Source organism: Macrotis lagotis, chromosome 1 (assembly GCF_037893015.1).
Source record: "Macrotis lagotis isolate mMagLag1 chromosome 1, bilby.v1.9.chrom.fasta, whole genome shotgun sequence".
NCBI classification, from domain to species: Eukaryota; Metazoa; Chordata; class Mammalia; order Peramelemorphia; family Peramelidae; genus Macrotis; species Macrotis lagotis.
The window spans coordinates 823482933-823499556 of NC_133658.1; the positions used below are offsets into that span (position 1 = coordinate 823482933).

General features: G+C 38.8%; 1 protein-coding gene across 2 annotated transcripts in view; it reads left to right on the forward strand.

Annotated features, from left to right (window-relative positions):
• Window positions 1–1229: 1229 nt before the first annotated feature.
• Window positions 1230–16624, forward strand: part of RB1 (RB transcriptional corepressor 1) — a 165118-nt gene continuing 149723 nt past the window's right edge. The window contains exons 1-2 of one of the 2 annotated variants that reach the window (XM_074217121.1): window positions 1230–1566; window positions 8926–9052. In XM_074217121.1, the coding sequence (XP_074073222.1) occupies window positions 1433–1566; window positions 8926–9052 (261 nt within the window). In that variant the 5' untranslated portion in view covers window positions 1230–1432. The remainder of the gene's footprint in view (window positions 1567–8925; window positions 9053–16624) is intronic. The other variant, XM_074217122.1, reaches the window with a different exon arrangement.

Here is a 16624-nt window from a genome sequence, read left to right on the forward strand (position 1 = left end):
CAATGCTCTTTTCACTACATTGCACTGGCTCTCCTAAACTGTTCCAGGAAAAAGTCCAAAGTCCTAAAGTTGGCATTTATGGACTATTTCTGCCAGGCTGTGCACTGTTCCTGTAAAACACGGTGGCACTCCCACTTTAAACCTTTGCTCATGCTATTCTAAGGCTCCTTCCAAATCTATACTTCCCCACAAAGGATTCCCCTTTTCCCTATCTTCCTCCAGGTAGCCAAATCCTACCTTTCAAGATCATTTAAAATCCTACTTCATAAGGGCAACAATTTCCTTTTTTAACCTCTTATAAGTTATTACTTGTCCATTCAAATACTTAAGTACAATAAAAGGAAGTAAAATCATTCAGTTGCTTAATCTGTTATAGAATCGGTGCCCTTTAGTCAGGAGTACCAGAGTTCAAATCCGACCTCAGACACTTAATAATGACCTAGCTGTGTGGCCTTGGGCAAGCCACTTAACCCCGTTTGCCTTGGAGGAAAAAAAAAAGTTATAGAATCACAGAGTTACCTGCCTTGGAAAAAACAAAAGGAAAGGTTTATAGAATTATGGATTTAAGCAAGAAGGGAAAGATATCAACTGATCCAGTCCCTTCGTTTTATGAAGACAAAAGAAGAAGGAAGGAGGGAGGGAGGGATGCATTTGTCCAGAGAAGGATTAATACAGATGACCAATCCTCCGTCTCTTTAAGTCCTGTCTTAGACCCTGTCCCTCCCCCCATCATATTCTGCATGTACCGTTGGGATGAAGTGAATGCTATGTGCTGAAAGATCAGGACATCATAGAGCCAGGGACGGAGGAGGAGGAGGGAGGTAAGCTCCCAGTCAGGGCCACGGAGATTATTAGGATTTGATTTGGATGTTGGGTTCACGTCCCAGTTCTTCCGATTCATCCGGGCCATCCCCCGGCGCGGCTCCCCTGTCTGTAAGAGGAGGCTTGGGAGGAGCCGGCCGCACTAGGCGCTGGGCTGGACCCGGGTTCAAACGTGGCGCCCCGCGCTCGGCAGCGGGTCACTTCGCCCGCCTGCCTCAGTTTCCTCCTCTGTAAAATGCCCGGAGGGCGAAGGGGCCGCATCCGGGCCCGCGCCCCGCCCTCGCCTCGCCCCGCCGGGCCTCCTCCCCGCGGCCTCCGCGGCTCCGCCGGCGAAGCCCGGGAACTCGGCGGCACGCAGCGCGCAGGACCGGAAGTGACGTTTTCCCGCGATTGAGCGCGGAGCTTTCCGGTGCCGGGCCGGGGGCAGGGCGGGGGGTGGAGACTGGGCTCTCCCGGCGGGTCGCTCGCGCCCCGGGGAACCTTCAGAGTCGCCTCACGGGGGCCGAGAGGGGACGCGGGCGGCCGGGGCGCGCGTCCACGAGCGCGGAGCGCGTGCCCGCGGGCCCTCCTCGCCCCGCCGCCTCCCGCTCCTGCGGCCGCTCGCTCGGTCATGCCGCCCAAAGCCCCTCGGAAGCCGGCGGTGCCGACCCCGGAGCCGCCGCCGCCGCCGCCGCCGGCTTCCCCTGCCCCTCGTGAGGAGGAAGCGGAGCCGGACAGCGGCCCCGAGGACCTGCCGCTTGTCAGGTGAGAGAGCCGGGCCGGAGCCCGCGGGGCAGCGGGGCGCGCGGCGGCCGGGAGGGGCCGAGGCGCGGCGGGGCGGCAGCCCGGGCCGGGGCCGCGAGCGCGGAGCCGGAGCCGGGGCCGGAGCCGCAGGCGGCGGGGCTCCTCCGCCCGGCCCGGGCCCGCCTGACAGCTGCCCGCGCGGGGCCGGGCCCGGCCGGGCCCGGGCTGACAGGTGGGTGGGGCGGGCCGGCCCGGGGCAGAAGTGACAGGTGGCCCCCTCCCCGCCGGGGCCGGGGCGGGGGCGCGGGGGCGCTGTCCCCCCCCCCCCCGAGAGACGCCCGCACTGTGCCCCCGGGTGCTGGAGCTCGCGGGGTGCCCTCGGCGTCGGGCGCTCCCTCTCCTTTCAGCCTCTCCTCCTTCGTACCCACCCTCCTCCCTTCTCCCTTTCTTGCTCTCTCTCTGTTTCATTCTGCCTCGTTCGTGTTCTCCCTCCCTTCAGTCTCTCATTCTCCTTCACATTCTCTCCTTTCTGTCTTGCTCACATTCTCTCTCGCTCTATCTCATTCTTTCATATTCTCTCTCTCTCTCTCTCTCTCTCTCTCTCTCTCTCCCTCTCTCTCCCTCCCCCTCCCCCTTTCAGTCTCTCATTCTCTTTCATATTCATTCTCTCCCTTTTTTCTGTCTTGCTCACATTCTCTCTCGCTCTACCTCATTCTATCTTTCATATTCTCTCTCTCTCTCTCCCTCCCTCCCTCCCTCCCCCTCCCTCCTTTCAGTCTCTCATTCTCTTTCATATTCATTCTCTCTCTCCCTTTTTTCTGTCTTGCTCACATTCTCTCTTGCTCTATCTCATTCTATCTTTCATATTCTTTTTTTCTCTGTCTCTCTCTCTCCCTCCCCCTTTCAGTCTCTCATTCTCTTTCATATTCATTCTCTCCTTTCTTTCTGTCTTGCTCACATTCTCTCTCGCTCTACCTCATTCTATCTTTCATATTCTCTCTCTCCCTCCCTCCCTCTCTCTGTGTTTCTCTCCCTCCCTCCTTTCAGTCTCTCATTCTCTTTCATATTCATTCTCTCTCCCTTCTTTCTGTCTTGCTCACATTCTCTCTCACTCTGTCTCATTCTATCTTTCATATTCTTTCTCTCTCTCTCTCTCTCTCTCTCTCTCTCTCTCTCTCTCTCTCTCTCTCCCTCCCTCCCTCCCTCCCTCCCTCCTTTCAGTCTCTCATTCTCTTTCATATTCATTCTCTCTCCTTTCTTTCTGTCTTGCTCACATTCTCTCTTGCTCTATCTCAGTCTATCTTTCATATTCTTTCTCTCCCTCTCTGTCTCTCCTTCCCTCCCCCCTTTCAGTCTCTCATTCTTTTTCATATTCATTCTCTCTCCTTTCTTTATGTCTTGCTCACATTCTCTCTCACTCTGTCTCATTCTATCTTTCATATTCTCTCTCTCTCCTTCCCTCCCTCCCCCTCCCTCCTTTCAGTCTCTCATTCTCTTTCATATTCATTCTCTCTCTCCCTTTTTTCTGTCTTGCTCACATTCTCTCTCGCTCTATCTCATTCTATCTTTCATATTCTTTCTCTCTGTGTTTCTCTCCCTCCCTCCTTTCAGTCTCTCATTCTCTTTCATATTCATTCTCTCTCTTCTTTCTGTCTTGCTCACATTCTCTCTCGCTGTCTCATTCTATCTTTCTTATTCTTTCTCTCTCTTTCTCACCATAAATCATGTATTAAATTCCTTGATTGCACTGTATCATACCTTGCCACTTCCTGTATGATAAAACTAATAAAAAAAATATTGGTTTTACTGCCCTGGAAGAGCTTACTGTTGGGGACAACTACTGTCAGAATTGAAGTCACTGTCATCTATGAGGGTTTGAACTTTTGTAGTATTACAAGAAAGATTTAGGGAGATCTGCACATCAACTGTTGGGAAATGTTAAATTATTTGTAGTGATTTTTTAAGAAAATAGCTCATTAGTAGAATTCTCTTGGTGCTTGTTTAAAACCCTTGTGACACCTTCAATCATGTAATTTGCAATGCAGGCACTTAAAAAATAAAGCTGGCAAGGATTGCCCTATTGATGTGGCCTTAATTTTTGTTTCCCAAACTTAGGTGACACTCATCCTTTCATGTAGGTCTGCTTCATCAGGTCAGAATTGACTTTGATTTTAAATTCCTTATAGGTAGGGCCAGTGATGTCTTATATCTTTGGTATTGTTTTGTAGAATGTTTAGCATTGCCCAACTCACATGGAATTGTTTACTTAGCGAAATCCTAAAGTGAGCAACCCTAGTGGACAGAGTAGAATATTACAGGGTGATGTTTCATGTACACACACACACACACACACACACACACACACACACACACACAAACACACAAACAAAGAGACAACTTTTTGGTTGTTTTTCTTTATAGTTATTCTTTATGTTTGAGATTTGTTTTTTCTTCTTTGTAGTTATTCATTATGTTTGGGAATGAATGGGAAATAATCTACAGAAAGTACTTAACACTAAGGAAGATTGGGAGAAGCTTTTTTGCAGAAGGTGGGATTTTAGTTATGACTTAAAGGTAGCCAGAATTTGTTTCTGTCTTGAGGTGATAGCTCTTTTGAAGGGCAATAGATGCTAGTATATATAATTTTTTTAAAGGTCAATTTGATGTTATTGTTCAGTCTTACCATAGATATGGGCATCTAGGTAGTACATAAGATGGACAGTACTGGACCTGAAACTCAACTTCCTGAGTTCAAATCTGGTCTCAGACATTTACTAGCTGTATTATCCTAGACAAGTCACTTTAACCTGTTTGCCTCACATTTCTCATTTGTAAAATGAGCTCGAGAAGGAAATGGCAAATTACTCCATGATCTTTGCCAAGAAGAACCCCAAATAGAGTCACAAGTATTGAACACAACTGAATAACAACAAACAGACATAATATTTGATTTTTTAATAGGTTCATAGAAAACATTTTGAGTGTGTTAAAAGTATAATTAAAATACACAAGGATAAAGAATACAAGAGGTCAGTTTTCAGATGGTATTGTAGCTGAAAAATGTCCTTCTTGATTCTATTAGTCAAGCTGTTCTGGAGTTCCAAGTGTTCCTAACACTAGCAATTCCTTTTTTTGTCATGACACACAACTTTCAATACAAAGGTATTACAGAAACTGCTAAGAAAACCAGAAAAGCAGTAAGGAGAAAAAAATTGAATTTTTGAAACAACTTGTATCATAGATTAAAATAAGGTCAAGATAGACACATGACCTGAATATAAAAAAGGTCAGACCATAATAAAAATCAATAAAATGAGATTGGTTATCTTTGAGGAAGAAAATACTTAACAAGTTATCGAGGAAATGATAAAAGATGAACTAGATGACTTCAATTACATGAAATTGAAAAACTTTTGTATAAACAAAATCAGTATATTTAGAATTAGATGGGAAACTTATCTTTTGGAGAAAAAAAATCATTGCATGTTACAGAATAATCTTATTTCCAAGACACGCACACAGTGAGTCATTCTACAGTGGATGAGTTGTCAAAGAATATGAACTAAAGATTCTCAAAAGAGGTGCCAACTATTAACAAGTATATGAAAATTGCTCTAAATTAATGACAATAAGAGAAATCCCATAGTAAACATTTTGAGTAATCTGTGTGGCACTGTTCTAAGTGCTAAGGATACAAAGACAAAAATGAAACATAAAAGTAATTCAAAACAATTACAAGGTTATATATAAACCCATTATATATATATATATATATATATATATATATATAATTCAAAACAATTACAAGGTTATATATAAACCCATTATATATATATATATATATATATATATATATATATATATATATATATATATAAAAGATGATTACAGTCAATGTTGGATAGTATTTGAGAAGACATGTACTTTATTACAGTATTTTACAGTATTGCTGCAACTGTGAGGTGGTCTATTTCAGAAAGCAAATTGTATACATACTAAGAAAGTGGCTAAAATGACCATACCCTTTGACTTCCATTCATACTCTACAGAGTTAAAGATAAAAAATACCAGAATACTCAGAAATATATATTTTTGTGATAGCGGAGAATTGGAAACCAAAGCAGAGTAGCATTAACTTAATCATAGAAAAACAGAATATTGCATAAATGGGATAGGATATTATTGCTTGATAACAAGGGATCAATATGAAAAATTCTTCAAATTGGGGGAAAATTTAACTGAATTAGTACAAGAGTGAAATAAGCAGAATTGGGATACAACATGTACAATATTTGTAACAATAAATTGAAACAGAACTCTGTGTAATTATATTGATCAAACTACTGTCTACCAAGAGGAATTCTACCTTTTCTTTGTAGAGTGTGTAGAATGCTGCATAAACTGTTAGAAACAATTGATGTACTGGTTGGTTTTGCTAAATTCTTTTCCTTTTAAAAATCAATCAATCAATCAGTTTCAAATTTATTAAATCTCCTATGAGCCAGGTATGTGAGAAGAGAATGGCTTACAGAGGAAGGGGGTGGGGAAAGGATATATTGGAAATTAATATTTTTAGCAAAAAAGTATGCATAATAAAAAAATCTTAAAAACAATACTTTTCTGACTTTTGATTTTTTCTACAACTAAGAATTCATTGAGAATATTGGAAGGTAACCCTAAGCATCCAAGATATGATTTATGAATAGACTAAAAAATAGGAAAGCTTTTTCTCCATATCAGTGTATTCCTTGAAAGAACTGAGAATGACAGTCTTTGAAGGCTTCCCTCATATTTTAAGCTATTCAAAATGCAGTCTGCCTACTATTATTCCTACTAATATCATAGTTGTGGATAATTAATTAAACTCTAAAGCTAGAGTTCTTAAACTGAATTTTGTCAACTTTTTAAAAACTATTTTGGTATCCAAAAAGATATAAATACAAAAAGGAAAAGAACCTTTTTATTCAAAAATGTTTATAGCAGCTTTTTTTTTCCTGGTGGTAAAGAATAAGAAATTGAGGGAATACCCATCGATTGAAGAATGACTGAGTAAATTGTGCTTTGTGATTGTGATGAAATACAGTTGTGCTGTAAGAAATGATTAGTAGGATGCTCTCAGAAAAACCTGAAAAGACTTACATGAGCTAATGCAAAATGAGCTATACAAAGTAACAGCAATATTGTAGGATGATTAGCTGTGAATGACTTAGCTATTCTTAGCAATCCAATGTTCCAAGACACCTCTGAAGGACTTTTGATGAAAAATGCTATCACCAGAGAAAGAACTGATGGTGTCTGAATACAGATTGAAGCATATTTTTTAAATTTTCTTCTTCTTGAGTTTTTTTCTGTTTTTCTTTCACAATATGATTAATATGGAAATGTTTCGCATGACTACACATGTATAAACTCTATCAAATTGCTTGCCTAAGCAGGGTGGGAAGAGAGCAAGGGAGAGAATTTGGAATTCATAGTTTTAAAAACAAATATTAAAATTATATTACATATAATTGAGGGGAAATAAAATAATAAATTAAAAATAAAGGCAGAAAATTTAAGATTAACTATTTCAATATAATTGATTTCCCTTGTATTTTATTTTATGAATTTAAAAGCTTTTTTCTGAGAAGGAATCCCTGGCTTTTACCAGACCATCAAAGGGAATTCAGTGATGCAAAAAAAGTTTCAGTACTCCTGCTCTAAAAGAATCTATCCATCTGAGGCAAGTCTACTCCAGCCTCGATAGGAAAATTAACTTTGAGGCCTGATTCTATGCCTTGACTCTGCTATACTAGGTATCAGGGTCTCATTCTTCTCCAGCAGTGTTGGCTTGGTCCTTGCTACTAGAATCTTAACTCAGTTGAGTTAGGTGGAATAGAAACTATCCTTCTTTGTTATATAATCAATTAGCATATTTTTAAATGGATTTGAATCAGTGAACAGCATTATTATTATCTCTTGCTAAGATTTGTATTAACACTTTAAAGTTTCCCAAGCACATTACATATATTATCTTTAGTTCTCATAACAACAGATGGAAAAATCAAGGATTTTGAGATTTTTAGTTGTTCAGTTACACAGATAATAATCATTTGAGGCAAGAGCTCATAGGAATCAGAATAAATGATCCTTTGACACTCTGAAGGTCTCTCTTAAGGACTTTGGAATTGATTGTGCAACATGGGAGACATTGCCACAAGCCCACTTAGCATAGTGTGCCCTCATCACAGAGGCAGAATAGAAGTAGCTCAAAGGAAAAGTGAGCCGCATGACTTTAGAGTAATCACCCCATGTATTCACATGGACCATTTGTAGACTATACTGAGCTCATATTGGTCTGATCAGCCACAGTTGAACACACAGTAACTTGCTTTTTACCGAGTGATATCGTTTTGGTCTTCTTTGATGAAGGACAAGAACCAACCCAGCTCAGAGCTCCTTAATAAATAATTGACTGTCTGACAATGTAACTATTCTATAGTACTATAGAACATAAACACAATTTATTACATTGTTTCCTATAGAAGAATGCAGTCAGTTGGAATTAAGGCACCAAGAGCATCTCTTTCTGGTCATAGATCTAGTCAGAGGTTATTTCCACTTTTCACCACATTATACACTTAATATAAAAGAATAGAACAAGAACCAACCAAACCAAGACAAGATTTAAACTCCTACGTCTCATACTTACTTGCACCACTAAACCACCTAACTGGTAATTTTAATAGTTTATTTGGGGAAAATACTTAAGAAATGGAAGGCAGAAGTTTGTGCAGGAGGACAGTTTCCTGTAATAATATACAACACTCTCTTCCAAAATAAATAAATGAAATACTAGAGATTAAGGGGGAAAAGAGTGACCAACTAGCTTTGTTTACAAAAGTGCTCAAGAATTGGGAAGTGATCTAACTGAAGAACATACTTGTCAGAGCAATTTTTATGTTTTATTTTGTATGAGAGCAATTTTTAAAATGAAATTGATTATATGTTGACAAATTCTGCACGTGATTATAATATTATTTGTAGATCTTTCTCATCTTCATCTGTACTTCTCAAAATAATTAACTCAATTGAAGAATACCTTGGAGTATATTTTGGTGAATCATGTCAGCAGTTTTTCACCAATGTGATATGCAGTAAAGGAAAGATCAAGGAAAGAAAACTTTTTAAAAGTATATGTGTGTATGTCTATACACACAAAATATTTTGTAAGCCATAAAGCACTCCATAAATACTGGGATTATTATTATTGTACAAAGCACAGGTGAAATTAATACTTGTCATTTTTCAGCTGATCAGTAGTTCTCTGAGAGAAATGTTTTGCTTTGTCATTTTGGTTTATTTCTATATGCCTTTTATAAACATATTTCTCTCTGTTAGGCTTGAATTTGAAGAAACTGAAGACCCTGATTTTACTACATTATGTCAGAAACTAAAGATACCAGATCATGTCAGAAAAAAGGCTTGGGAGAATTGGGAAAAAGTTTCATCTATGGATGGAGTTTTGGTGAGCATATTTTTCTTAATTTTTAAATTTTGTTATCTGATCATATTTGTTGAATACAATATTTACTAAAGTGATGTTAGGTAATGCTAGCTTATATTGTGATCTCTAGGGGAGAAAGTACATAAAATAGCTCATTCTTTTGATACGATTATTTTGTATTTTAGGATCTTTTGAAAGTAATTAAAAGTCATTTGTTACTAGTTTGTACATCTCACCAATTCCTTTGTAAAAAGAAAGAAATGAATCCCCAGTATTCCAAAGAACTGAACATGTATGAAAACTGAATGCTAAAAGAAAAGTGGTAGAACACAGAATGTTATAAAAGTCTAATTTAGACTTTTGGAATATCCTATAATATTTGTGGAAAAGAAGGAATAAAGAGAGGGTGAGGAAATGTGATCTAAGTATCATTAAAAATTTCCATTAAAATGATCATGAATATACATTGCTACATTTGGGGTACTTTTATTGGTTTGAAATTATATATACTAGGTTATTTTTATATATGTGCTACTGCAGGGAATTACAACTCTTCTGAGAGTTATAGGGATCTAATGTTGGAGGAACTGAGGAAAGGAATCTGTGACTAAGAAGTTATAGATAGGGGTCAGCTAGGTGGCGTAGTGGATAAAGCACCAGCCTTGGAGTCAGGAGTACCTGGGTTCAAATGCGGTCTCAGACACTTAGTAATTACCTAGCTGTGTGGCCTTGGGCAATCCACTTAACCCCATTTGCCTTGCAAAAAAAAAAAATCTAAAAAAAAAGAAGTTATAGATAGTCCCAGCTTAAAAAAATACTTATTTGTATAGTAGACATTTGAAAATAGTTAATTCCAGGATAACTTTCAAAAGCTTATTTAAAATATGGTGTGTGGTTGAACCTTTTTTTTAATAACCAACAAAAATAATGTTTTTTTGAATTGTTAGTTGTATGATATGCCCTGTAATGCTCCTATTTGACCAGTCCTTTTCAGTCTTACTTCTAGTACCATCACCTATGTCCTTTCTCTATGTGTCTCTCTCCCTATGGTACTGTCTTAGGCCCTCTTCACTTATCTCTTATAACACTCTATGAAAAAAACAATCCAACAGAAACAAAAAAATTGCATTTTTTTTAGGTTTTTTTTGGCAAGGCAATGGGATTAAGTGACTTGCCCAAGGTCACACAGCTAGGCCATTATTAAGTATCTGAGGTAGAATTTGAACCCAGGTCCTCCTGACTCCAGGGTTGGTGCTCTATTCACTGTGCCACCTAGCTGCCCCAAAGAACTACTTTCTTTGATCTCATCAATACCTAAGGATTCAGTTATCTGCAGCATATCCACTTTTCCTCTCTCTGCTAAATTCCAGTTCCATTCAATTTAACATGTCCAAAACTAAACTCATCTTTTCCCCCAAACCTTTCCCTATTTCTGTCAAGGGTCAATCAATAAATAAGCACTTATTGTACCTACTATGGGCCTGTTACTGTTGTGAGGATAACAAGTATAAGGATACAAAGAAATGTAAAAGACAGTCCCTGCTTTTGAGGAACTCATCACCTAACGGGGGAGCCAACATGCATGTAACTTACGTACCAACAAGATAATTACTTTATAAATCGAAAACAATCCACAGAGAAAAGGCACCAGAATTTAAGCCTTGTAGAAGTAAGGATTTTAGTTGGTATTTGAAGGAGGCCCAGAAATAGAGATGAGGAGGGAGAGCATTCTAGCCATAGGGGAACAACTGGTGAAAATGCCTGAAGTCTGGAGATTGACTGTCTTGTTTGAGGAGTAGCAAGGAGAGTATGAAAAGCTTCAAAAGCTAGAGGATTTCATATTTTACCATAGGGATAATGGGGAGCCTTTGGAATTTATTGAGTAGGTGGCGACATGATCAGAGTTGTACTTTAGGAATATCACTTATAGCAGAGTAGGGGATGATAAACTGGAGGGAGAGAGACTTGAGGCAAGTCATCGTCTAGACATGAAATGCTGAAAATCTGCCCCATTTATGCCAGTATCAGGAGAGGAGATGTCTGTAAGAAATATTGCAAAGATACAATTAAACAGGTCTTGGCAACAGGTTGGATATGGGAAGTGAGAGATAGTCAGGTGTTAAGGATGACTTTGAAGCTGTGAGGCTGGGAGGTGTTGCTATCCTTGATAGCAATAAATTTGGAATGGGGGAACATTGGAAGGGAAAGATAATGAGTTTTACATGTGAACTCTTAAGATATCTTTGAGACATCCACTTCTAGATATCTAAAAGATAGTTGGAGATAAGACACTTGAGGTCAGCAGAGAGGTTAGGACTGGATAAATTGATCTGAGATTCATCAGCATAGAAATTAATTTATATCCATTGGAGCTGATACCAAGTTAGTATAAAGGGAGAAGAACCCCAGGACTAGGCTCTGGAGCACACTAACTATTAGTGGGCATGACCTTTTTGAAGATCTAGCAAAGGAGATTGAGCAGTCAGATGGTAGGAGAAGAAATAGGACAGGAGAGTGTCTTGAAAACTTAAGAGAGAGGAGAGTCTCAAGAGATTTTCATGATCATCTCTTTTTCCTTGGCTCAATAACATTTTAAATTTTGTCCAGGTGTTTGCTATCATCCTGTATTTCATATATCAAAATTGTATTGTCTTCAGCATGGACAATTCTCCAATTTTACTTGGTGTAATCAAGTTACTCTTCCTGTTTTGTTTTCTTTATTGCCAATTACATCATGAATTGTCATATTAGAATCCAAATGATATAATTTCACCCTTATTTGTTAATTCATTCATTTCAATTGTGTCTATCTCTTCATGACTTAATTTGGAATTTTCCTGGCAAAGATATTTTAGTGGTTGCTATTTCCTCTTGCAACTCATTTTATGGATGAGGAACTGAGGACAACAGGGTTAAATGACTTGCCCAGGATCATGCAGCTAGGAAGGGTCTGAGACCAGTATTTGAACTCAGGAAGATGAATCTTCCTGACTTCAGACCTGGCACACTAACCATGGCGCTGCCTAATTTCACTATTATTGATAGAGAAAATAGTTTGTTATAGAAATTTTGACAGACCTTTTCCATTATTTTTTGTCTGTTTACTTTTCAGTTTTCACCCCTTTATACTCTTGGGATGTCCTAACTTAATTGGCTATCTCACCTGACTTCTGCAAATTTGTTTTCCTTTGTGTAGCTTTTCACTATTTTCTAAGATATTATTCATAATCTCTCACCCTATTTGCTCACTTTATTTCTTTCCTCTGGTGTTTCAGCTTCCTCATTTGTAAAATGAAATAGTTTGATTGCATGACCTATGTTCATTTGACTTTCTTGAAGTGATTTGATTTACATAGGTTAAATTTCAGTCAAGGCTTAAATTGACTAAACAACTCAAAGTTAATTTAATCACGCACACCCAATTTTTGAGGGGCCCTTTCCTACAAATCGACTGTTCTACCTTTACCACTAATCATGCCCCTCTGATGCTTTAGCAGAAACTGTTGTCATAAAGGGAACTATTACCTTGGGCACCTCTGCTTCCTTTAAAAACCACTGTCACTGCATGTAGACCTTTCTTTCCCTTTTCTTTCCAGAAGCTCTGATCAAGGGAGTTTCTTATTTCATTCTGAAAATTGGGAGGGAGGGAAACTCCTGTTCTTTTATAGGGTGTGTATAATGTGGTGAGAGCTAGAAATACCTTCTGATTAAATCTATGACCAGGAAGTATGTCTTTAATTCCAACTGATTGCATTTTTCTATAGAAACAATGTTATAAATTGTGGTTATGTTCTATAATACTATGGAATAGTTACATTGTCAGACAGTCAGTTTATTTATTAAGGAGCTCTGAGCTAAGTTGGTTCTTGTTCTACATTATCAAAAAAGTCTAAAATGACATCACTCAGTTAAAGACAAGTTACAGTGTATCCAACTGTGGCCAAGCAGGCCAATATGAGCTCGGGGAAATAGTCCAAGTGCACATCTGGGGTGGGTACTCCAAACATATATCTCACATTCCCTTTGAGCTTCTTACATTCTTCTTACATTCTGCCTTGCTCATGAAGCACAAGATTGTTTCACGCCATGCTGGGTGGTCCTGTGCCAGTGTCTCCTATGCCACTCAATCAATTCATAGTTCTTAAGAGACTTTCAAAGATGTCCCAGTATTGCTTGCTGTATGTGTGAATTCTCCATAAAATAGTCTTTTAGCAAGGGTATGTTTGGCATTTGAACAATGTGGGCAGCCCACCATAATTATAGTAAGTGCTAAGGTAAGATTGTGAGTTAAGTGGGCATTTACAGACCAGCCAAAAAACTAATCACCACCATTTATAACATTTTTATGGTAAAACATATTCCCTTATGAGAGCAGAATATAGTGTTGTTTTAAACATCAGTATTTTAAATATCAGTATTTGACTTATGATCCCTTACTGTCTTACATGTTTTGTGGTAGAAGACAATAAACTATAGAATTCTTTTTTTTTTTTAGGTTTTTTTGCAAGGCAAATGGGGTTAAGTGGCTTGCCCAAGGCTACACAGCTAGGTAATTATTAAGTGTCTGAGACCAGATTTGAACCCAGGTACTCCTGACTCCAAGGCAGGTGCTTTATCCACTATGCCACCTAGCTGCCCCTAAGCTATAGAATTCTAATGGATTTTTGGTAGGATTGCATTTTTGAGAGTATAGGATTAATAAATTGATGAATATCTTTTCTTTGGAACATCTCTTGAACATATATCCCCTTTTGTCCTTTGACTGCTACCCTGTTATCACTCTGGTACAGGCCCTCATTATCTACTATCTAGACTATTGCAAGAGTACTGTTGGGTCTGCTTGCATAGATCTTTCTTCACTCCAATCCATCTTCCACTCAAGACACCAATGTGTTTTTCCTAATGTGCAGGTCTGATCTTTTCACCTGCCATGGTTCCCTGTCACGTACTGGATCAAATATGAAATCCTCTGGCATTCAGAACCCTTCATAACACAGCTCCCTTTATCTTTCCAGTCTTCTTATACCTTATTCCTTGCTATATACTCTTCGATCCTTTGACACAATCTATTGCATAAATGTGACACTTCATCTCTTTACTCTATGCATTTTTTCTGACTATCCTTCATTCCTGGAATGCTCTTGCTCTTCTATTCCACCTTCTTTCTGCCCAGCTTCCTTCAAGTTCCATCTAAAATCCCACCTACTATAGGAAGCCTTTCCCAACCCTTCTTAATTCCATTGCCTTCTTTCTGTTAATTATTTACTATTTACATTTACTTAGCTTATTTGTAATATTTTTTGCTTATCATCTTCCCCATTCAATTGTGAGTATGCTGAGGGTAGGTTATACCTTTTAACTTTTTTTGTGTCCCCAATGCAATGCCTAGAACATAGTAGGCACATAATAATATTTGGTTTACTGGTCAGTTGTTGTCCTTTGTTGGTTGTTGTCCTTTGTTCTGAAAAGAGGACCAAAATGACATCATTCTATTAGGGTCAAGTTATAGTGAGTTTGACTATGACTTTACCACTATGGCTGCTTCAATTCTGCTTTGCTCATAGAGCATAGCACCTTATTTGATGAGGGTGTTCTATGCTGGGCAATCCTGTGCCAGTATCTCTCATGTCACACAATCAATTCCATAATTCTTCAGAGAGACTTTAAGAGTGTCATTGTCTAGCATCCTCTGAACACTACATGAATGCTTGCCTTGTGTGAGTTCTCTGTATAGGTAAAGGAACTTTTGACATTCAGACAATATGGCCAACCACTTGGAGTTGCACTCTTTGCAGTAGAATTTGAATTCTTGGCAGTTTATCTCAAGAGAGGACCTTGGCCTGGCGGGTGATCTTTATTCAAATGGAAGAAATTCAGTTTCCTGGCATGGTGCTGGTATACTGTCCAGGTTTCACAGGCATACAACAATTGGGTCATCACAATTGCTTTGTCAACTTTTAATGTGGTAATTAGTCCAGTACCTCTTTTCTCTCATCCTTCTGAGATTCCCAAACACTGAGCTAGCTCTGACAGTGGGTGTGTCAACCTCATTACCATTGTGTACATCCTCGGAAAGTATAATGTCAAGGTAAGTGAATTTATCCACCTTTCCATTTATTGTAACCTATAGTTCCAAATATGAATAGTGTGGTATTGACTGGGTAGAGCGCCTGGCTTTTCATGGTATTAATTGTTAGGCCAAAATTAGCATAAACAGCAGAGAATCAATCCATACTTTGGTGCACCTCAGCTTCAGAGACTGCATTGAGTGCACAATCATCTGCAAAAAAAGAAAAAAAAATCATGCACCAATACTCCCTTCACTTTAGTTTTGGCTTGTATATTTTCAAGTTAGATAATTGTCAGTGTAGTAGCTGATCTCAGTGCTGTGTTTGTCCTCATTGAAGGAGTTCAACCACACAATTAAAAACTTAATGGTAGAAAATATGGAAGTGAGCACATAGCCTTGTTTGTTTACTCCATTGATTACTAGAAGACAATCGTCCATTTATCCAGAAGCCATGCTGGCATGCTATTATGAGACCGATGTACTATACAGACGAACTATAGGCAACCAAGTTTTGACATAACTTTTCATAAGCCCTCACAACTGATGATATCAAAGGCCTTGGTTTGCTCAATAAATATTGTGGACAAACCTCTATTATGCTCCTGGCCTTTCTCCAAGAGTTGTTGGATAGCAAATATATTGTCTATTCCTTAGCTCTTTTTGAAGATACATTAGTTCTTAGGTAGATGACCATCTTTCATGTGAAGGATCAGCAAAGGAGGACTCTGTCAAGAATCTCGCCAGAAATAATTAAGAAAAAAACCTCCCTGTGACAGTCACAGGATAATCTATTTCCTTTTCATTTATAGAGGTGGACATTACTTATCTTGAGTCTTATTAGTAGACGGGTATTGGATTTAGAAACGCTCCTGAAAAATCTGGTATCCAATTAATATTCAGGAGAAACTTCAAGAAGAAACTGTAAATATTGTATGTCATTCAATCAAAAAGCAATTTTTAAGCATTTGCTGTGGTCCAGGCACTAGACTAAACCTTGGCACTACAGAGAGAAAAATAAAACTTTCTCTCAAGGAGTTTGCATATAATTTAGTCAAACAATGTCAACAACTCCAGTAAATAATTACAATGAATAATTTCTGAAAAGTCAGAGAAACTGAAAATCAGAGAAGACCTTCTGTACAATGTGGCAGTAGAACTGAGCTTTTCCCTACCCCCACCATTTCTTTCTTTCTTTCTTTTTCCAACTAAATATACCAGTGGCTTTCAACCTTTTTTTTTCTCCCTCCCTTCCTTCTCTCTCCTCCTTCCTTCTCTCTGCCTTCCCCCATGACAGAAAGCAATATAATGTAGTCTCTACATCTATAACCATGCTAAACATAGATCCATATTATTCATATTGTGAAAGAAAAATCACATCCAAATAGAAGAGAGAAAAAAAATAGAGAGAAAAAAGGACATAATTCACAATCCAACTTTTGTTTAAAAGTTGAGGATAGTAAACTTTGCTCTATATTTAAACTCTAGTTCCTAATCTGGATATGTGTTATTCTCCACCACAAGTC